Consider the following 24,312-nt stretch of genomic DNA (forward strand, 5'->3'; position numbering starts at 1 on the left):
TCTGCACCAGCGATGCATACACTGCATAGACACACCTGTGTATTATCACAGGCCTCTCTATACAGCAGTGAGCCTCAGGAAAACTCAGGACAATTCCTATGCCTGTTCCATTTTTGGCTTCGGATCACTTAGAGAAGTGAAGAACGAACGTCACACGGATGTCATTCATGTGCCGTTCAACCCTGACCTGGCTACATGCATGTGGTTGTGGCCATATAGCTGAACAGTGTGCAGCATACTTGATCTTTTTTTCAGCAATTTCTGAATAAAATGATATTTGTTAAATTGTTTCATATTCTTGATGGATTAGTACTAGAGATGAGCGAACACTAAAATGTTCGAGGTTCGAAATTCGATTCGAACAGCCGCTCACTGTTCGAGTGTTCGAATGGGTTTCGAACCCCATTATAGTCTATGGGGAACATAAACTCGTTAAGGGGGAAACCCAAATTCGTGTCTGGAGGGTCACCAAGTCCACTATGACACCCCAGGAAATGATACCAACACCCTGGAATGACACTGGGACAGCAGGGGAAGCATGTCTGGGGGCATAAAAGTCACTTTATTTCATGGAAATCCCTGTCAGTTTGCGATTTTCGCAAGCTAACTTTTCCCCATAGAAATGCATTGGCCAGTGCTGATTGGCCAGAGTACGGAACTCGACCAATCAGCGCTGGCTCTGCTGGAGGAGGCGGAGTCTAAGATAGCTCCACACCAGTCTCCATTCAGGTCCGACCTTAGACTCCGCCTCCTCCGGCAGAGCCAGCGCTGATTGGCCGAAGGCTGGCCAATGCATTCCTATGCGAATGCAGACTTAGCAGTGCTGAGTCAGTTTTGCTCAACTACACATCTGATGCACACTCGGCACTGCTACATCAGATGTAGCAATCTGATGTAGCAGAGCCGAGGGTGCACTAGAACCCCTGTGCAAACTCAGTTCACGCTAATAGAATGCATTGGCCAGCGCTGATTGGCCAATGCATTCTATTAGCCCGATGAAGTAGAGCTGAATGTGTGTGCTAAGCACACACATTCAGCACTGCTTCATCAAGCCAATACAATGCATTAGCCAGTGCTGATTGGCCAGAGTACGGAATTCGGCCAATCAGCGCTGGCCAATGCATTCTATTAGCCCGATGAAGTAGAGCTGAATGTGTGTGCTAAGCACACACATTCAGCACTGCTTCATCAAGCCAATACAATGCATTAGCCAGTGCTGATTGGCCAGAGTACGGAATTCGGCCAATCAGCGCTGGCTCTGCTGGAGGAGGCGGAGTCTAAGGTCGCTCCACACCAGTCTCCATTCAGGTCCGACCTTAGACTCCGCCTCCTCCGGCAGAGCCAGCGCTGATTGGCCGAAGGCTGGCCAATGCATTCCTATGCGAATGCAGACTTAGCAGTGCTGAGTCAGTTTTGCTCAACTACACATCTGATGCACACTCGGCACTGCTACATCAGATGTAGCAATCTGATGTAGCAGAGCCGAGGGTGCACTAGAACCCCTGTGCAAACTCAGTTCACGCTAATAGAATGCATTGGCCAGCGCTGATTGGCCAATGCATTCTATTAGCCCGATGAAGTAGAGCTGAATGTGTGTGCTAAGCACACACATTCAGCACTGCTTCATCAAGCCAATACAATGCATTAGCCAGTGCTGATTGGCCAGAGTACGGAATTCGGCCAATCAGCGCTGGCCAATGCATTCTATTAGCCCGATGAAGTAGAGCTGAATGTGTGTGCTAAGCACACACATTCAGCACTGCTTCATCAAGCCAATACAATGCATTAGCCAGTGCTGATTGGCCAGAGTACGGAATTCGGCCAATCAGCGCTGGCTCTGCTGGAGGAGGCGGAGTCTAAGGTCGCTCCACACCAGTCTCCATTCAGGTCCGACCTTAGACTCCGCCTCCTCCGGCAGAGCCAGCGCTGATTGGCCGAAGGCTGGCCAATGCATTCCTATGCGAATGCAGACTTAGCAGTGCTGAGTCAGTTTTGCTCAACTACACATCTGATGCACACTCGGCACTGCTACATCAGATGTAGCAATCTGATGTAGCAGAGCCGAGGGTGCACTAGAACCCCTGTGCAAACTCAGTTCACGCTAATAGAATGCATTGGCCAGCGCTGATTGGCCAATGCATTCTATTAGCCCGATGAAGTAGAGCTGAATGTGTGTGCTAAGCACACACATTCAGCACTGCTTCATCAAGCCAATACAATGCATTAGCCAGTGCTGATTGGCCAGAGTACGGAATTCGGCCAATCAGCGCTGGCCAATGCATTCTATTAGCCCGATGAAGTAGAGCTGAATGTGTGTGCTAAGCACACACATTCAGCTCTACTTCATCGGGCTAATAGAATGCATTGGCCAGCGCTGATTGGCCAGAGTACGGAACTCGACCAATCAGCGCTGGCTCTGCTGGAGGAGGCGGAGTCTAAGGTCGGACCTGAATGGAGACTGGTGTGGAGCGATCTTAGACTCCGCCTCCTCCAGCAGAGCCAGCGCTGATTGGCCGAATTCCGTACTCTGGCCAATCAGCACTGGCTAATGCATTGTATTGGCGTGATGAAGCAGTGCTGAATGTGTGTGCTTAGCACACACATTCAGCTCTACTTCATCGGGCTAATAGAATGCATTGGCCAGCGCTGATTGGCCGAATTCCGTACTCTGGCCAATCAGTGCTGGCCAATGCATTCTATTAGCTTGATGAAGCAGAGTGTGCACAAGGGTTCAAGCGCACCCTCGGCTCTGATGTAGGAGAGCCGAGGGTGCACTTGAACCCTTGTGCACCCTCAGCTCTGCTACATCAGAGCCGAGGGTGCGCTTGAACCCTTGTGCACACTCTGCTTCATCAAGCTAATAGAATGCATTGGCCAGCGCTGATTGGCCAATGTATTCTATTAGCCTGATGAAGTAGAGCTGAATGTGTGTGCTAAGCACACACATTCAGCTCTACTTCATCGGGCTAATAGAATGCATTGGCCAGCGCTGATTGGCCAGAGTACGGAACTCGACCAATCAGCGCTGGCTCTGCTGGAGGAGGCGGAGTCTAAGATCGCTCCACACCAGTCTCCATTCAGGTCCGACCTTAGACTCCGCCTCCTCCAGCAGAGCCAGCGCTGATTGGCCGAATTCCGTACTCTGGCCAATCAGCACTGGCTAATGCATTGTATTGGCTTGATGAAGCAGTGCTGAATGTGTGTGCTTAGCACACACATTCAGCTCTACTTCATCGGGCTAATAGAATGCATTGGCCAATCAGCGCTGGCCAATGCATTCTATTAGCGTGAACTGAGTTTGCACAGGGGTTCTAGTGCACCCTCGGCTCTGCTACATCAGATTGCTACATCTGATGTAGCAGTGCCGAGTGTGCATCAGATGTGTAGTTGAGCAAAACTGACTCAGCACTGCTAAGTATGCATTCGCATAGGAATGCATTGGCCAGCCTTCGGCCAATCAGCGCTGGCTCTGCCGGAGGAGGCGGAGTCTAAGGTCGGACCTGAATGGAGACTGGTGTGGAGCGACCTTAGACTCCGCCTCCTCCAGCAGAGCCAGCGCTGATTGGCCGAATTCCGTACTCTGGCCAATCAGCACTGGCTAATGCATTGTATTGGCTTGATGAAGCAGTGCTGAATGTGTGTGCTTAGCACACACATTCAGCTCTACTTCATCGGGCTAATAGAATGCATTGGCCAATCAGCGCTGGCCAATGCATTCTATTAGCGTGAACTGAGTTTGCACAGGGGTTCTAGTGCACCCTCGGCTCTGCTACATCAGATTGCTACATCTGATGTAGCAGTGCCGAGTGTGCATCAGATGTGTAGTTGAGCAAAACTGACTCAGCACTGCTAAGTCTCTGCATTCGCATAGGAATGCATTGGCCAGCCTTCGGCCAATCAGCGCTGGCTCTGCCGGAGGAGGCGGAGTCTAAGGTCGGACCTGAATGGAGACTGGTGTGGAGCGATCTTAGACTCCGCCTCCTCCAGCAGAGCCAGCGCTGATTGGTCGAGTTCCGTACTCTGGCCAATCAGCGCTGGCCAATGCATTCTATTAGCCCGATGAAGTAGAGCTGAATGTGTGTGCTTAGCACACACATTCAGCTCTACTTCATCAGGCTAATAGAATACATTGGCCAATCAGCGCTGGCCAATGCATTCTATTAGCTTGATGAAGCAGAGTGTGCACAAGGGTTCAAGCGCACCCTCGGCTCTGATGTAGCAGAGCTGAGGGTGCACAAGGGTTCAAGTGCACCCTCGGCTCTCCTACATCAGAGCCGAGGGTGCGCTTGAACCCTTGTGCAGCCTCGGCTCTGCTACATCAGAGCCGAGGGTGCGCTTGAACCCTTGTGCACACTCTGCTTCATCAAGCTAATAGAATGCATTGGCCAGCACTGATTGGCCAGAGTACGGAATTCGGCCAATCAGCGCTGGCCAATGCATCCCTATGGGAAAAAGTTTATCTCACAAAAATCACAATTACACACCCGATAGAGCCCCAAAAAGTTATTTTTAATAACATTCCCCCCTAAATAAAGGTTATCCCTAGCTATCCCTGCCTGTACAGCTATCCCTGTCTCATAGTCACAAAGTTCACATTCTCATATGACCCGGATTTGAAATCCACTATTCGTCTAAAATGGAGGTCACCTGATTTCGGCAGCCAATGACTTTTTCCAATTTTTTTCAATGCCCCCAGTGTCGTAGTTCCTGTCCCACCTCCCCTGCGCTGTTATTGGTGCAAAAAAGGCGCCAGGGAAGGTGGGAGGGGAATCGAATTTTGGCGCACTTTACCACGTGGTGTTCGATTCGATTCGAACATGGCGAACACCCTGATATCCGATCGAACATGTGTTCGATAGAACACTGTTCGCTCATCTCTAATTAGTACCATATGTGTCTGTTGTATATGCATTTGTATTAATGCGTTTTCATATGTTTTTAACCAGGTGTATTAAGGTTTTTATTTATGGCAACCTGTTCTATGGACACACAGATGTAGCACAGTTAGGTTAAGGCCACACGTTTCAGATTTTGTTGTGGTTTTATGGGCCAAAGCCAAAAATAGCTACAAGCGGAATGGGAAATATATATTAAGTATTTATACTTCTACTGTCTGCTCAATCCATTCCTGACTTTGGCTAAAAAAAAAAAAAAAAAAAACGCAACAAAATCAGAAAAGCTGCGTTTCGGCAACGTGGGGCCTCAGCCTTAACCTGAACTCCTGCAGTTGATTAAACTGCTGCAACATGGTAGCTTATGACAGAAGACAACAAGAACAACGGAAAATCATTTGTCAAGGATTTTCAATTACTTAATAGTTTTTGTTGTCTTCTGTGATAACATATTATGCTACAGCAGTTTAACCAATTGCAGAAGTTTGGTATAACTGCTACATCTGTACTTGTATGCTTTGGTTTCTTGTTTTGGAGACAGCTGAGCTCTTCACATGATGCTGATGTTGGATTTAATTGATTGTAGGGGGTGTATATGCATTTACGTGTTATATTGCTCATTATGCTATGATTAAGGAAGCTGTGTACACTTGAAACGCATCGTATGCCACTGACATGTTACGCCACTTGCATTGCTGGAGATTTTAAACCGTGTTCAAGGTATAAGAAAAAAAATGAACTGTATGATTATGTGCTTAAAAGTAAATTACTGGGTAAGACTGCTGCTGAAAGAGACTTTTGGTGGATTGTAAACCTACCTTTAGCAAATGCTGTCAGGCAGGTGCAGTCAAGGCAAATGAAATTATAAGATGCATCAAAAGGTATAGATGATTATGACAAGAACATAGTTATGCCTCTACATAACATAATTAAACTAGAGAGTGCAGAGAAGGGCGACCAAGATTATTAGGGAAATGGGGGGATTGGAGAACAGGCCACACTCCACTTATTCACGAGTGTAGAAGTAGGGTCCCGAGCAGTTCATTACAAGTGGTAAAGAGACTTCTCACTCAGTTTGTTTAGAAAATTGCAGCATTGTATTTATTCATCACATAGATCAATGTAGAGTAGCTTTGAGTAATGTACACATTTCGGTCATGTCACCTTCCTCAGACTCTAAGTCTGGAAGTCCAAAAGGGTATACTCGAAGCAGGATAGAATGATCCAAGTAGGCGCAGAGGAAAGAGTGGCCTATAATCGTGACATGTTCTGTGCCTAGAGGAAAGAATATTTTAGGAGCACCATTCTTTACCGTAACAGTAGTGAGGCTACTACAGGGTGCTGTGATAGTAGATTTAGTGTACAAGTTCAAGAAGGGCCCGGATGCCTTTCTTGAAAGGAAAATATTTCAGGTTACGGTTAGTTTAGATATTTGATGATGACAACTTGATCCAGGGTGTTTTACTGCCTGCCAGATTTAGATTTGGAAAGGAACTTTTCCTTCTGGCATAGGGAAAAATTGACATCAACCTCATGAGATTTTTTGCCTTCCTTTTGATCAACACGGTAGGGTTTTAGGTTGGACTTGATGGACCTGTGTCTTCATCCGATCTCATCTACTATCTGTCATAGCCGCCTATGTTCTGGATGTTTCGTTGGATGTTGAAACCCTTCCTGTGTGTGGTCGAGCTTTATCCTGCTGAAAAATTTCAGTTTGGAAGACCTGCCATGTGAGACAACACGTGGCCACAGGATGTCCTGCACATATCAATGAGATATTATTTACGAGGGACACTGACTGTTGTATGCGATGGCTCCCAAGATCATCACACCAGCACTTGGGGCAGGGCATTGTTCCACAGCAAAGGCAGGATTGAAGCATTCACCACAAGGACTCCATACTCTAACCTGACCATCGTCTGAACCAAAAGAGAACGTGGATTCATCACTAAAGACTCTGTTCCAGTCTGTAGCAGTCCAGGTTTCTTTTTCACAAATGGGCAGGACAGAGACAGGGTTGAATAACAAAGATGCCATGTGTATCTGGATTGTGAACAAGCAACTTTGGGAGCTGCTAATTTTTGACAGCAGATCACACAGTCCTCTATGCTGGTGATCTATCTGGGCCGTCAGGAGCCTGTTTGCTGTGTCTGCATGGTCTCACATATCCACTTCTCCCACCTTCTAACTGCTATGTCAGCCTAGAAGATGGATAATTTGTCAAAAAGTCCATCCTGCTTCTCTCCATCCAATAATACACTCTTACTAAAGGTCATCTGGGTATGATGCTTTCAAGCACATTATAGGGGCATGTCTAGTAGTCAACGACCTCTCAAAAGTTGCCTCTAAGAGCCTTTGTATAGTGCAGGATGGGAAGCCCTCTTTGTGCAAGACCCAGTGTTTTATCAGATCACAACTGTAATGATTTACATATCTATCTGAGACATAGCTGCCAAATTTTGAAGCAATCTGACTTTTTTCGGCAATGAATTTATAAGATACTACATTTACTAGGACGTAGCATTTTGACCAATATGTCTTTAAGAAAACTAGAAACCTAATTCATAGAATTATTTATAGCAGAAGATTGATGGAACCCGGTCTTGAAATTTGTTACTTTGCACTGGATGGAAAATGTGTGTACTGTCTATTATAAATGACACATTCACAGTTACCATGCAGTGTGCATTTGCCAGATATTGTGTACCTGTCTATTTGCAATTACAGGTTGTATTACTTGAAATGAGCAATCTACTCTGACGACATGTCAGGATGACTGTTAGTGTTAAACTGTGCCACCTAAACAGCAGGTGCCATTTCACTCTATTTCGGGTCCTGTTCAGCATATTCAGTGTTTTGATGACAATTAAAGCTGCTAGCTCCCTGCAGCTGGTGATCTGCACCCTGGTAGAATTGTAGTGTTGGTGTATCATCTTGTTATGTCTATGTGCTCTAGTCAGACACTATCAGAATGACAGGCTCCGGCAGGAATGGCTTAGTGTCTCCGTACTGCTAATTGCTTTAATCTAAGTGAGTGATTTCGCGGGTAACTAGCAGCCGTTCTCACCATGACTGCTCCTCTTTCCTTCCTTTCACAAGCATATATTTCTTGTGTTTTCATGCAATGATTTCAGCTGCTCATTTTATCTTTCCAAAGACAGCTCAAAAGGAGACATACTTGTAGAATGTCAATGAAAGGTTCAACAAATGAAAATAGAACAATCCCCACATAGTAGGCCACAGCCAAAAAGCACTGAGGAAAAAAACGCAGCAGAAACGCATCACAAAAATTTCTGCTTCAATTATACAATTAATATAATTATATAATTATAGGGAATCTGCCAGCGTTTCCGTAAGGTATAATTGACATGCTTCGATTCCCAAAAACTGAACTGATTTAGAAATCACAGCATTTCCTACGCTACTTGTTGTCTGCAATGTGTGGTTGGGATTCACAGGGACTGTAAAACATCACGCGATGTTTACGCCAGTGGGGCCCGGCTTCAAAGTGCATCCATAAACTGCCCTAATAAACAGGAATTAGCAGAGTTACTGCACCCAACAAATACAGTATTTGCTAATCGAACTACTTCTCATTTTTCCATCTCCAATATACTAGCAAGCCCTATTCAATATACTTCCTCAGAAGCATCTTATTCCAGAGTGTTAAGACTGACTCTTAAGACTAAGTTCACGCGGCAAATTTTGCTCTGGAATTTTAGGCAGGATGCCACCTCAGATTCTGGACCAAAAAACGGCAATCCACGACCGGTTGCCGATGCAGTGCATACAGTGCAACGGCATCCAGTCACGGAATTCTGCTCCAGGTTAATGCCCAAATGAATGGGCCTAGTCTGGAGGGAGTGATGCGCCGCAGTCTCCCGTGGCGGATTCCGCTGCGGAAGATAGGGCACATTGCTTCTTTTTTGCGCGAGCGGAACAAACCAGCTTGTGGAAAAACAAAATGTCCAGCTGTCATTGAATTCAATGGGAGGTGGTATTTTAATCCAGAATTTGATGTGGAATCCACACCAAATTCCAGGCCAAAATCCGCCGTTTGAACTTAGCCTAAGGGTCCATTCACACAGGGTTTTCTGGCGCAGATTCTGACTCGGAATTTGCGTCAGAATCCGCGCGGGAAAAAAAGCTTCCCATTGACTTCAATGGGTTCCTTTTTCCAGAAAAAGAAACCCATTGAAGTCAATGGGAGGCTTCTTTCCCCGCGCGGATTCTGACGCAAATTCCGTGTCAGAATCTGCGCCAGAAAACTCTGTGTGAATGGATCCTAAGACCCCCAACAATCATCAGTATAAAGGGTCTGTAGGGTTCCTACAATGTTGTCCCAGACAACAACTGGATGAGGTAGAGTTGCTGTACAAGGCAAAACCATATGTCCTGATGTGATTCATTGTCTGTATCAGTGACTCTGGGAGAATACTTGTATATTTATATTGAAATCAATGTCTTTTAAAAACACTTTTGGAAAGATTAAGAGACTAATATTTATTTTCTCCGTCTGCTCTAATATAGGAAGAGAAGCTGGAAGACAGTCTTCAGTACTTGTCAACAATGATGGCACCAATCTACAAGAAGCTTGCCCCAGATGCCTACAATAACCAGGTATTTAATAGCCTATTATGTGTGAGATGACTTTAAACATGATGACCACTCATGAGCTGAGCAGGTACCATTACCGCCAGTCTTCACTGCCTCAGATCTCGGTGTCCTGGGACAGTGACTGCTGGAAGTCTACTGAATGCTCCCAAGCCTGTCAATACTATACTTCTAATTATAGGCTGGATTTTTCAATGTATTACTACTGCAATAAAATGCACTGGCAATCAGATTAGGATTCAAGACCCTTAAGGGATTTACAGTCCTATGAAAAAGTTTGGGCACCCCTATTAATCTTAATCATTTTTAGTTCTAAATATTTTGGTGTTTGCAACAGCCATTTCAGTTTGATATATCTAATAACTGATGGACACAGTAATATTTCAGGATTGAAATGAGGTTTATTGTACTAACAGAAAATGCGCAATATGCATTAAACCAAAATTTGACCGGTGCAAAAATATGGGCACCTCAACAGAAAAGTGACATTAATATTTAGTACATCCTCCTTTTGCAAAGATAACAGCCTCTAGTCACTTCCTGTAGCTTTTAATCAGTTCCTGGATCCTGGATGAAGGTATTTTGGACCATTTCTTTCTACAAAACAATTCAAGTTCAGTTAAGTTTGATGGTCGCCGAACATGGACAGCCCGCTCTCAAATGATCTGAAAACAAAGATTGTTCAACATAGTTGTTCAGGGGAAGGATACAAAACGTTGTCTCAGAGATTTAACCTGTCAGTTTCCACTGTGAGGAACATAGTAAGGAAATGGAAGACCACAGGGACAGTTCTTGTTAAGCCCAGAAGTGGCAGGCCAAGAAAAATATCAGAAAGGCAGAGAAGAAGAATGGTGAGAACAGTCAAGGACAATCCACAGACCACCTCCAAAGAGCTGCAGCATCATCTTGCTGCAGATGGTGTCACTGTGCATCAGTCAGCAATACAGCGCACTTTGCACAAATAGAAGCTGTATGGGAGAGTGATGAGAAAGAAGCCGTTTCTGCACGTACGCCACAAATAGAGTTGCCTGAGGTATGAAAAAGCACATTTGGACAAGGCAGCTTCATTTTGGAAACAAAAATTGAGTTGTTTGGTTATAAAAAAAGGCGTTATGCATGGCGTCCAAAAAGAAACAGCATTCCAAGAAAAACACATGCTACCCACTGTAAAATTTGGTGGAGGTTCCATCATGCTTTGGGGCTGTGTGGCCAATGCCGGCATCGGGAATCTTGTTAAAGTTGAGGGTCGCATGGATTCCACTCAGTATCAGCAGATTCTTGAGAATAATGTTCAAGAATCAGTGACGAAGTTGAAGTTACGCCGGGGATGGATATTTCAGCAAGACAATGATCCAAAACACCGCTCCAAATCCTCAGGCATTCATGCAGAGGAACAATTACAATGTTCTGGAATGGCCATCCCAGTCCCCAGACCTGAATATCATTGAACATCTGTGGGATGATTTGAAGCGGGCTGTCCATGCTCGGCGACCATCTAACTTAACTGAACTTGAATTGTTTGTCCAAAATACCTTTATCCAGGATCCAGAAACTGATTAAAAGCTACAGGAAGTGACTAGAGGCTGTTATCTTTGCAAAAGGAGGATGTACTAAATATTAATGTCACTTTTCTGTTGAGGTGCCCATACTTTTGCACCGGTCAAATTTTGGTTTAATGCATATTGCGCATTTTCTGTTAGTACAATAAACCTCATTTCAATCCTGAAATATTACTGTGTCCATCAGTTATTAGATATATCAAACTGAAATGGCTGTTGCAAATACCAAAATATTTAGAACTAAAAATGATTAAGATTAATAGGGGTGCCCAAACTTTTTCATAGGACTGTAAGAGTAGAAACAAAAATGTAAAAAGTAAAAGAAAAAAAATTCAAATGATCCCCCAAAATGATATCAATAAAAACTACAACTTGCACACCTTCATACATGGACACCTTGGACACCATGCACAGCTTCATACATGGAAATAGAGCTGGGGTAAAATCAAAATCACGCTTCCTCCCTTCCTGCTGCGGGCATTTTTTGATTATTTTTTTTTTACTCCATTCCATATGCCATAACAATAATTTATCTGATCAGCTGTATGAGGGCTTACTGTTTTGGGGACAAATTGTACTTCATGATGGTACCAGTTAATGTTCTAAATAATGTACTGGGAAGCTGGAAATATAATTGATTAGAATAGAATGGGCTGGAGTTAGTTAAAAACTGCATTTTCTTACAGGTTTACTTCATTCACTGGATAACTAAAATGACATTTACCCATATTCTATGGGTTGGTATAATACCAAATTTATATAGTTTTTTATTTACGTTTTAACCCCTCGTAAAAAAAAATCTTACAAAAAAATAAATATATATATACTGTATGTATATCTTGTCTTGTAGTCACCATGTTCTGACACCCAGACCCATATATATATATATATATATATATATATATATATATATATGTGTGTGTGTGTGTATTTCCATGAATCGGGATATATAAGGCTTCTTTTTTGTGGACCAGATGTGCTATTTGATATACCATTTTGGGCAATGTCTATTGATTAATTGATTTAATTTATATGGGAGGTGAAAAAATGGCAGTTTGCCATATTTGATTTTCTTTCCCGCTGAGGCGTTCACCATAAGGGAAAAGTATCTTTAGCAGTTTATAGACTGGGTGTTTTCAGACACAGGATACTTAATAATGTGTATGTGTTTTACTTTTTATATGTGTTCTAGAGAAAGGGATGAACTTTCATTTATGGTTCAAGATCCCCCCCTCCCCCAGGGGTCTTGAACCCCATGGGGTGTTATCACTATTGCAAGCACTTCTATTACAGAGCAGAGAGCAGCCTGTAATAGAAGTTAATAAAAGACTAACCTGGAAGCATTCAGTAGGCTGTCAGAGTAACAGATCTAACTCCCAGGGCTGGTGATCCACAGGACATTGAAGGTGCCCATGTCCTGGAGGAAAATGGTGCCTTGGTGATCAGGGAGGCATTGCCGTCGCTGTATAATACACTTGAGAAAATAGTTAATTCAACATTTTACCTTGACTAACATTAATGAGCAACTATTTCAGGATACTCCTCTTTCTACATGCCATGTCCCCTACTTACCGTGTTTCCCCGAAAATAGGACGTACCCCGAAAGTAAGGCATGGCAGACATTTTGCTGCCTTGCCTAATATAAGGTGCTCCCCCGAAAGTAAGACGTAGTGAATAGAAATGAATGGAAGTAGCCGGCAAGCGGGGGGTTAATCGGCGTGCCAGGCGCTTCCATTCATTTCTGTGGGAGCGTGTGTGGGCACCGACCGGAGGCATTAGTGCTGGATGTCTGCTGACACCAGCAGACACCAGGCAGCTATGGCGGCCACCCGACTCTCGGGTGGCCGCCATAGTTAAACGCCCGGGTGTTTAACTATGCTGGGTGTTTAACTATGCCGGCCACCCGGGAGTCGGGCATTAACCCTTCTGGCGCCGGTGATCGCCGGCACCTGGAGCATGCTCCAGGGCCGACGTCATGTTGGCATGACAGTCGGGAGCCTTGTAAAGGCTCCCCGGCCTGTCTGCAGTGCTTTTCTTTTGCAGGCTGCTCTATGCAGCCTGCAAAAGAAATGACGATTTTTTTGCAATGCAATGCACTTGCAAAGGTCTGATCACTAATGCATTGCATAGCATTAGTGATCAGACCTTTGCAATAGCATTACAAAAAAAATCGGCATTTCTTTTGAAGGCAGGTTGCCTGTCTGTAATGTATTACAGGGAGTTAATAAATGCAAAAAAAGAAAAAAATATATATATATATTAAAAAAAAAAAAGTATTAAAAATTCAAATCAACCCATTTCCCTAGAACACATATAAAAGTATGTAAATACTGTGAAACACATACCGTACATGTTAGGTATCCCTGTGTCCAAAATCGCCTGCTCTACAAATCTATAAAAATATTTTTATACTGTACAGTATTTAATAAATGTTAATTTTTATATTTAGCAATATATGTGAATTCTTCTTTGAAAAAAAATAAGACACCCCCTGAAAATAAGACATGGCGCATCTTTGGGAGCAAAAATTAATACAAGACACCGTCTTATTTTCGGGGAAACAGGGTATATGCCAATGAATTTTCTTTTTGGTTATTCATGAATCAGTAATCCTGATCGGATGGTGTACAGTTAGTGACATATCCTTTAGCCTTTAGCAGTGTGAAACAGTATGGCATGGATGCAAAATAATTGAATAAATCTATGTAAGTTCGTAATGATTAATTGAGCCGATTTTCGACTTTATTTATTTTTGACTATTTTTTAAGTAATTGCCCGGCCTTACATGGAAATATAACAAAAAGTTATGGGTGTCAGAATACGCTAACTCAAATTCATTTTTTGACTTTGGATTTTTATGAAGTTAATCGTTAAAACATAACACAACATGTATAAATGTGTTTCCATTCAGAGGTTAAGGATTAATAATTCCAATATCCTATCCTCATCCACATCCAATACAAATTAATAGTATAGACTTTGATTAGCAATGTATCTTTTTTCTGTACTTTGAAGGTTGAGCATGAGCACAGAGCCCCAGATTGCCGGCTTGGCAAGAAGGAAGGACGTCCTTTCTCAGGAGTTACCGCTTGCTTGGACTTTTGCGCTCATTCCCACAGAGATCTGCACAATATGCAAAATGGCAGCACACTGGTAGGTCTGATTTCAATGATTGGACTAATTTAATTGGTAAAATTGGTGTACATGATAGGATGTATGCTGGCAGAAAATTTTGTAGCAGCTTTGTCAGTCCAATCCTTTTTGCTAGTGTGTGATGAAAATATGCGCCTGACACTTTTAGAAAGCATGTATTATGGCAAGCAAAAGCATGAGGAATAGGCCTAAGGGTCCTTTCACACAGAGTAAACGTACTCTCATTTTGGCAAAATACACATGTAAAGAATACACGTCAATGACATTTTACACCTGTATTTTGACGTGTTTTTGTACACGTGTAAAAAAATGTCAGTGAAGTCAATGGGAGTCTTATTTTTACACGTGCATTTTTTACACGTGTATTTTGCCAAAATGAGCGCACATTTACTCCATGTGAATGGACCCTAAGAGTCAAACACCTGAAACAAACTGGGTGGCAAATACTGACATAATAAGGTTGAGTTCAGATGGGGTTTTTGGTCCAGAATTTGACGCGGAGGCCGCCTCAGATTCTGCAGCAAAAAACGGGTAGCCACGACTGGATGCCGCGGCACTCTGCTCCGGATTAGGCTCAAATGGGCCTAGTCAGGAAGAAGTGTCTTCAGGCGGACGTCCGGCTGTGGCATCCGCCTGAAGAATGAGCATGTCGCTTCTTTTTTGCGGAAGCAGCAACAAGCCGCTTGCAGAAAAAGGAACCCATTGATTTCAATGGGAGGCGGTTTTTTTGGTCAGGATTTTGAGGCGGACTTCTGAACTCAGCCTAAGGAGTGGATCACAAAGAGAGATTTATGGGTATGTTCACACAGTTTTTTGCAGGTTGAAAAATTCTGGAAAATTAGGAATTAGGAAACAGTTTGACTCTTTTTTTTTTTTTTTTTTTTTACATGATGCATTTTTCATCGTGGTTTATGATGCTTTTTTTTACCTCCAGCCCACTGTATGGGCCTGGAAATTTCCCATAAAAAACTCTTCTGGTTTCTGATGCAGTTTTTGGAAAAACCGTGACAAAAAAAAGCATCACGTTTTTTTTCTGCCACCCATTAATTTCAATGAGTTTTTCAAGGCAGAGTCCCCCTGAAGATAAGTCATGTCACTTATTTTTTCTCTCTAGCTGAAAAAAATCAGGGGAAAAAAACCTGCTACTGATTCCCATTGAGATGAATAGCAGGCATTTTTTGAGACAGATTCTGCCTCAATATCAGCCTGCAAAAAATTCCATGTGAACATACCCTTAAGGTATTTTCGCACAGTGGAAATTGAAGAGGAATTCCTCTTCATTTTCTGCCGCCGGCATTTTCGTCATGGCCTAGCTTCTTTTTTCTGCATTCTGCTGTGATCTCTGCCTCTCATTTGAAAAAATGGGAGGCAGATTCTGGGAGGAATCTGCCCTGGATTCAGGGGCGAAATATGCCCGCAAATCTGCAGCAAATTCCTCTGTGTGAACATACCCTAACGCTGTCAGGCGGAAAATTTCAGCTTCAGGATTTTGAAGCAGATATTGGATACTAATATTGGTGCTGATTCTGAAAATCTGCTCCAAAATCTACCTCCGATTTATATACCTGCCTCCTATTTGATATACACAGCATACATCTATTGTAGACTATTGTCTAAATTTTCTTCTTACTACCTTTTTCTTATAATCTCTTATGAGGAATGGCATGAGTCTACATATTTATGAAATATGTATAAAACTCAATATGCAGATAATTGTCACTTACTGCCAACCCAGCAGGTTTACTAATCTTGTGGTCCCACTGTCCTTCCTTTAGGTTTGCACTTTAACCAGAGAAGACAATCGTGAAATTGGGAAACTTCCTCAAGATGAGCAGCTGCATGTGTTACCTCTTTATAAAGTCTCCAGTATGGATGAATTTGGCAGTAAAGAGGCACAGGAAGAGAAGAAAAAAACAGGTGCCATCCAGGTTCTAACTTCTTTCCGCAGGCAAGTGAGAATGCTGGCAGAACCTGTCAAAACCTGTCGGCAAAAGAAAATGGAAGCCAAGAAAGCAGCAGCCGAAAAACATTCAGCAAACTCAGAAAATGGCAAAGGTGAAAAAGAAAAATCTTCCCGTTACAAGAATGCACATTCTGATTTGGCGAACCATGAAAAACAACTTGCAGGTAAGAAAAACAGTCATTCCAGAATCTAGTTTGTACTGTAAGTTACCTACACTACACAGTGCATGTGAAATTATTACTATTATTTATATGGACCATATATATAGATATAGACACACGACAAAATTGTTGGTACCCCTCGTTTAATCAAAGAAAAACCACAATGGTCACAGAAATAACTTGAATCTGACAAAAGTAATAATAAATAGAAATTGTTGACAAACCACAAAGCTTCTGAGAGAATGTCCTATGGACAGAAGTGACAAAAATCGAACTTTTTGGCAAGGCACATCAGCTCTATGTTCACAGACAGAAAAATGAAGCATATCTTGAAAAGAGCACTGTCCCTTTTGTGAAACATGGAGGAGGCTCTGTTATGTTCTGGGGCTGATTTGCTGCATCTGGCACAGGGTGTCTTGAATCTGTGCAGGGTACAATGAAATCTCAAGACTATCAAGGGATTCTAGAAAGAAATGTGCTGCCCAGTGACAGAAAGGTTGGTCTCAGTCGCAGGACATGGGTCTTGTAACAGGATAATGACCCCAAACTCACAGCTAAAAACACCCAAGATGGCTAAGAGGAAAACTTATTCTGAAGTGGCCTTCTATGAGCCCTGACCTAAATCCTATTAGCATCTTTGGAAGGAGCTGAAACATGCCGTGTGGAAAAGGCATGCTTCATACCCGAGATAACTGGAGCAGTTTGCTCATGAGGAGTGGCTCAAAATACCTGTTGAGAGGTGCAGAAGTCTCATTGACAGTTACGGGAATCGTTTGATTGCAGCTATTGCCTCAAAAGGTTGTGCAACAAAATATTAAAGTTCACCTACCTGCAGGCTGTCTGCTCTCTTCACTTTCTGGTTTTCTCGGCACATTGGTGGGCGGGGTTTCACTTGCTCTGCTATCTGCTATGTTTGCAGTCAGTAATGAGGGATTGATTGTAAATGAATTACCACAGTATGAAGCTGATGTAGAGGCTGATGTAGCAGAGCTGGATTTGAGTCAGTTTGTAATACATACAGAGGTACTGGACTCCCTATCTCAGCCCTTATCAGCCAAATTCAATTAAACCGACTGATAAGAGCTCAGAAATCCTGAAGCTCTCACCTCCCCTATCTGAGGAACTCCGTTGGTTGTCTGTGGCAGAGACATACACAGCTCAGAGCTGCTGCCGAGCACAGTCCCTCCCTTTCCCCCCCTGAGAGCAGGGAGCTATGTCACTGAGGGACTGCGCAGATAAGCCGGGCCCGTAGTCATAGAAACGCATGTAAACAATGAAGTGAACAAATTAAGATAACAGCCAAACAAAGCAGTTTTGATAAAGCAATGTATTTAGAAAAAGTCTTAAATCCACATAAACTACCAGTATAGCATCCTTGCTATGGGACAACTCCTTTAAGTTAAGGGAACCATCATTTCTGTCCAGGCCTGTTTCATGAGTTTTATTTTTTTTTTTTTTTTTTTAATTCTGTTGACACATGGTTAAAAAGCAATGTCTGACTTTCATTTGTTCATTTTCATAGAATTTTTATTTATTATTACTTTTGTCAGATTCAAGTTATTTCTGTGACCATTGTGGGTTCTTCTTTCATTAAACGAGGAGTAACAACAATTTTGTCCACGTGTGTGTGTATATATATGGAGAGAGATTTTTATTTAGTTTTTTTCCGGTGGTTTTGCGGGCCATACACGGTTGCACTCTTGGAATACTTGTGTAATAGATATTCATAAGCCACATATTTCATGTACTGAATGAGTAAATATGACTTCCCTCTCCAAGGTTGATACATTTTCTTGTATACATGCTAAAGCAGGAAAGGCTGTTAAACATGACAAAAGAATGCCAATCCAGATTTTAACGTGCCTCTATCCTCCTCTTCTCTCACATATTCATCACAATGTACACCATGCCCGTTTTTCAAAAAGTAACACCCCTTTCCTGTGATGCTACACCCCCATTTCAAGTTGTAAAATTGTTTAAATTTCTTGATAAAGGTGGTATAAAGCATGTTATGCAGATTTTTGTCGTTAAACTAAGGCAGAATTTTGGTGCATTTTAAGTAATTTTAAGTGTCTGGTTTGTTTTAATTATGTAGTGCAGATCTGGTGAGTTGTTTCACTACTAATGTAAAAACTGAGTACTTTGTCTGAAACATATTAAAGGTGTTATCCAAGAATTAACTGAAAATACATCCACAGTAGTGCTAAATACAAGTGCAACTCAATAAATTAGAATATCATCAAAAAATTAATTTTTTTTAGTAATTCAATTGAAAAAGTGAAACCCATATATTATATTGAGTCATTACAGAGTGAACTTTTTCAAGTGTTGATGATTTTGGCTTTCAGCCAAGAAAACCCAAAAGTCATTATCTCAGAAAATTAGAATCATTTACCTAAAACATCTGCAAAGGCTTCCTAAGCGTTTAAAATGGCCCCTTAGTCTGGTTCAGTAGGCGACACAATCATGGGGAAGACTGCTGACTTGACAGATGTCCAGAAGGCAGTCATTGACACACTCCACAAGGAGGGTAAACCACAAAAGGCCATTGCTAAAGAGGCTGGCTGTACACAGAGCGCTGTATAAAAGCATATTAATAGAAAGTTGAGTGGAAGGGAGAGTGTGGTAGTAAAAGGTGCACAAGCAACCGGGATAACCGCAGTCTTGATAAGATTGTTAAGAAAAGACCATTCAAAAATTGGGGGGAGTGGACTGTTGCTGGAGTCTGCAATTCAAGAGCCACCACAGACAGACGTATCCAGGACATGGGCTACAAATTTCGCATTCCATGTGTCAAGCCTCTCTTGACCAATAGACAATGCCAGAACAGTCTTACCTGGCCAAGGAGAGAAAGAACTAGACTGTTGTTCAGTGGTAAAAGGTGTTGATTTCCAAATGAAATGCAAAATTTACTTTCATCTGAAAACAAGTTCCCAGTGTCTGGAGGATGAGTAGAGAGGCTGCACACAATCCAAGCTGCTTGAGGTCTAGTGTGAAGTTTCCACGATCAGTGATGGTTTGGGGAGCCATGTCATTTGCTGGTGTAGGGCCACTGTGTTTTATCAAGACCAAAGTCAGCGCAGCCGTCTATCAGGAAATTCTAGAGCACTTCATGCTTCCCTCTGCCCACAAGTTCTTAGGAGATGGAGTTTTCATTTTCCAACAGGACTTGGCACCTGACCACACTGCCAAAAGTACCAATATCTGGGTTAATAACCACAGTATCACTGTACTTGATTAGCCAGCAAACTCACCAGACCTTAACCCCATAGACAATATGTGGGGTATAGTCAAAAGGAAGATGAGAGACACCGGACCCAACAATGCAGACAAGCTGAAAGCTGCTATCATACAACTTGGGCTTCCATAACACCTCTGCAGTGCCACAGGCTGATCCCTCCATGCCACGTTGCCGCATTGATGCCATCATTCACGCAAAAGGAGCCCCCACCAAGTATTGAGGGCATTTACTGGACAGACTTTTCATATGGTCAAAATTTCTATGTTAAATCATTTTTTTTACAGTTGGTCTTATATAATCTAATTTTCTGAAATAATGACTTTTGGGTTTTCCTTGGCTGTAAGCCATAATCATCTACATTAACAAGAAAAAAACACTTGAAGACGTTCACTCTGTATGCAATGACTCTATAATATATGGGATTCACTTTTTCAATTGAATTAATAAAAATTACTTTTTGATGATATTCTAATTTGTTGAGATGCACTTGTACACACTGTTCCCTGGTGCAGCCTTTGCTTTATTTACATGCTGCTCCTTGTGTCACTGTTATTTACATGAAATTAATCTGCAGGGTCTGGTTTGTGTCACAGTTTCTGTCTTTTGTCTCGCTTCTTCAGTGTGTGCAGCATCCTCGCTCTTCTCCACATATCACTCCCATGAGTGACTTCCAGGGCCAAGGAGGTTACTTGCTGCTGTGATGTTTTGTTTGCTTTCAGTGGTAAGGGGGTTAGTGAGCTTGCAAACGAAACATCACAACTGTGGTAAAAGACCTAAAAAAAAATCTGATAAACTGTGTCGAATTTGAGCAGGATATACTGTATATATAACAATTTGGAAGTGTTTTGTATTAAAGCATTCTGCTATTTGGCCCATATTTTTTAAACTGGATAACCCCTTTAAATATAATTTTGGACCCCAATGGTTATTGAGTCTTTAATGAAAGTATTTTGCCTGCTCATACACAGTGGTTTTAAACTGTATGTTTATACTGTATATGATTATGTCATTTAAATATACAATTTTGCTCTTACTTGCAGAGCTTTTACGAATTTCAGGACATGCCATGCAACCTGGCTCCATTCCTAGCATTGGTCACACAAATCCCATGAATTCATTTCCTACAGCAGATCCAAATAACCATTATGCAAGAATGCCTAACTTGGCTGACCCTTATCAGAATGCCTCCTCCAACTTTGCTGGCTCTAATCACATGGATCTTTTTCATGCACCTCCAAACTCAGCAGTTTCCTGTGCCTCCACTCCAATGAACCCTTACCAAGGATCCTTAAATCAAAGCAACCCATGCCCCCCATATCCATGTAATGGAAATGTTCCAATGGACAACGGTCCTCCATATCTCAGTCATTATCCTTCACCTCAACAACATATGTTTTACAGGTTTAAAAACCAAGATCCAGCAGCTAATCTCAGCATGCCTCCAGTTCAGTCACTGTACCAGCAGAGGTTTGCTAATAGTAAGACCTATGATCATAAATACATGAATTATGGAAACCAAAGCTCGCAAGTTGAGGATTTTAATGGCTGCAATGTCAAACCAAACTCTAACCCCATGGGATCATTTAACCCTTATCCTGTGCATCAAGGAGATAATCACTTGATGGAAGCTGCCTCAAAGGCAAACCCTAACCTTAGTAATACAGACTACAGTTCTCTGAGTAAGAATGATGATTACCCTCTTCCACACTCCTTCCGAGCTCATGAAAGCAATGCATCCATGGGAGGCAGAGCCGGACCTCTGCACCTTCATGGTAAAAACAGTGACATGCGCTCACATCTAATGAATGGGGTACCTGAAATGCTTCCAAGTCTTAATCATGACAGAACTACTATGGGAGGTCTCAACAGAGCTAATGGTGCTAATGTTCAGGAAAAACTACCACAGGCCTCAGCAGCTGTCCAAGAAGACCCACAAGAAGTGTGGTCAGACAGCGAGCAAAGCTTTCTGGATCCTGATATAGGAGGAGTGGCGGTGGCCCCAACTCATGGTTCAATCCTCATTGAATGTGCAAAGCGTGAGCTCCACGCTACAACCCCATTAAAAAATCCCAATAGGAATCACCCTACTAGAATATCTCTAGTATTTTATCAACATAAAAGCATGAATGAGCCAAAGCATGGCTTGGCATTGTGGGAAGCAAAGATGGCAGGCAAAGCCAGGGAAAAAGAAGAGGACTGTGAGAGATATGGTCCAGATTATGTTGCTCCAAAATCTTACAATAAAAAGGCTAAACGGGAACCTGTTGAACCAACCCACGAGCCTGCTGAACCAACTTATCTACGTTTCATCAAATCCCTCACACAGAGGACAATGTCGATGACCACAGATACACAAGTCACCACATCTCCATACGCCTTAACACGGGTTACAGGTCCTTACAACAGATACATATAGTCTGTTGGGTTACCTCACACACTTCAGATTGGTGCACCATTTTCTGATAGGCTTGATCATGTGGTTGTGTGGAATGCTGTGACTGAGAGGGGACAGTATTTGACTAAACATAAATGTGATCTACGAGAAAGAATACCAGCAAAACCAACAAAAGGTATCCTCACCATCCTAAATCTCTTCTTTGACTGACAGGTCACAGAATATGTCAAAGAATACAATCACCCTATGCAATGGTGTTCAACAGATAGCAAAACAGGTTTACTGGATGAAGAAAATAGTATTTTCTATCTTTGACCATACAACATTGTACATCTGTGACCACTTTTGTATTTAAAATGCCTAAGTAGGAGCCACAGATAAACTTGCTGTAGTATTACCACATCAGGAATCTTACAAAGACCTTGCGGTGCTGACTTCTTAATGTGCTAAATGATACTGGAATTGCAACTTTTTTAACCTACGCTATAATAGCTTAATAATGACCTCCAGTGTACTGAAGTAATGTAGATACAGATCATAGTTTTAAAAGAAACACTGAAAATATTTGGACATTTAGAAAAATTGGTGCTATCATGTGCGTCTTTATGAATACTTAATGCCTTGAAAGATTAATACCATTTAATGAGTATACATAACTTAAACAAGTTTTAAAACTGAGAGAAAAGTACACTTTTAGATAAATTCTACTTGTTTTATATACATTCTGTTGCATACTAATTTACAGTTAGTGATCACAAATTCAAAGAGCCTACTCTATAACTTGCTATATTCTGCATTGCATATCTATTATGTATATATTGGTTTTATTTTATTTGATGATGTTTTTAATAACCAATTTATTAAACTAAAAGCTCATGCTTTTTCCTTAAAGTATTCTTTGATGCTAACCTAGGCCCAATGCGCAACAGTAAAAACAAGTATTTTTTTCTTGTGTCCGCATAGGATTCATATGATGTATAGTAGGACAAAGTCACAATCAAATGATTTTTAACCATTGACTATAATTGCACATAGCATTTTTATCAAGAAATCATTTTTAACATTATGTGATTCATATTTTAATATTGTGATTTTTCTTTTTTAATTCAATGGTACATTTATTGATTTCGGGAGTAGTTGTACATTTGGGGCATTTTAGTTTTTAGGTATATGTGTGTATATTTTTTACCCTTACCACTATATTTATATTGCTATAGCTTTGACTTTAAGGTGGTAATATATGGGTAATGTACCAGGCCCAGCACGAGAGGTTTTGAACCATACCGTTTACAGCCTTTAAATGATCTTATTATTAACCATTATGGCTGCGAGAACCCAGTGGCCCTTTCCATAGGTATCTATGAGATTTGAATCGCATGGTCTGGGTTTGCATTAAAGAAACTTTGTTAATCCTTCCTCTATGCCTTCTATTGTTTTATTATTTTATTTGTTGAAACATGTGTTTTATCAAAAAGTATATCTCCCAATGTTATGTTTTTCAAGGTAAATTGTCTGTAGCCATGTGCTTTATCAAACCCTACTGGCTCTCTGTAACCCGGGATTCTCCATCTTATGTTTCTTACAGCCTCCATGCTGCTAGGCCATTTCTATATTCTCATTACTGTGCTATACTAAAGTAAAACATAATGTGATGCAATATCGCTTTCCTCTATACAGTAGAAATGACCATGCAGCATGAGGGACATTAGGAAGGGGGGGGGACTACCTGATTATAGCGAGTATAACATAACAAGTACAGTAAAAATTATTAAGGTGATACATTCCCTTTAAAAACAAGTAACAAATTAAGACTCAGTGCATATTTGTCATTTCAAGTTATTGACCCTTGTACTATTTCTTAAAACATTAACCAACAATCCATGATAGGTATTTCCAAATAATTTTTTTTTATATTCGGTAGCTAACTTCTGAAAACACAATGTTTGTCTTAAAGTGGTTGTCTGGCCACAGACTGGTTGATGATTTATAGTGATGACTTATCCACAGGATAGGTTATCAGTATGGGATGTGTGGGGTCCAACATCCCAGTATGGGATGTGTGGGGTCCAACATCCCATCCTCGCACAGATCAGTGGCAGCCTCCAGGTGTCGGAAGCTGCTAGTAGACAGGGAGAGCAGAACTGCTCCTATCACATAGAACTGGTGCTACTCTACTAGCAGCTTCTGGTTCCTGGACGCTGCGAGAACAGACGATTTGTGCAAAGTCTGGACATTGAACACCCATAGATCACATTCTCTTGACCTATCCTGTGAAAAACCAATTTGGGGTCGGGAAATCCCTTTAAGGCTGGGGCCCCATGTTGTGAAAATGTT

At 41.9% G+C, this 24,312-nt stretch overlaps 1 protein-coding gene across 2 annotated transcripts in view; it reads left to right on the top strand.

Moving 5' to 3' along the window:
* The window catches only part of TET2 (tet methylcytosine dioxygenase 2), a 100,617-nt gene extending 78,005 nt beyond the window's left edge, over positions 1-22,612 (top strand). For both annotated transcript variants that reach the window (XM_075286048.1, XM_075286041.1), the window contains 4 exons: positions 9,423-9,512; positions 14,081-14,218; positions 15,994-16,345; positions 20,624-22,612. In XM_075286048.1, coding sequence (XP_075142149.1) covers positions 9,423-9,512; positions 14,081-14,218; positions 15,994-16,345; positions 20,624-21,999 — 1,956 coding nt within the window. In that variant the 3' untranslated portion in view covers positions 22,000-22,612. The remainder of the gene's footprint in view (positions 1-9,422; positions 9,513-14,080; positions 14,219-15,993; positions 16,346-20,623) is intronic.
* Positions 22,613-24,312: the final 1,700 nt, after the last annotated feature.

This window comes from Leptodactylus fuscus, chromosome 1 (assembly GCF_031893055.1).
Source record: "Leptodactylus fuscus isolate aLepFus1 chromosome 1, aLepFus1.hap2, whole genome shotgun sequence".
In the NCBI taxonomy this organism is placed as follows: domain Eukaryota; kingdom Metazoa; phylum Chordata; class Amphibia; order Anura; family Leptodactylidae; genus Leptodactylus; species Leptodactylus fuscus.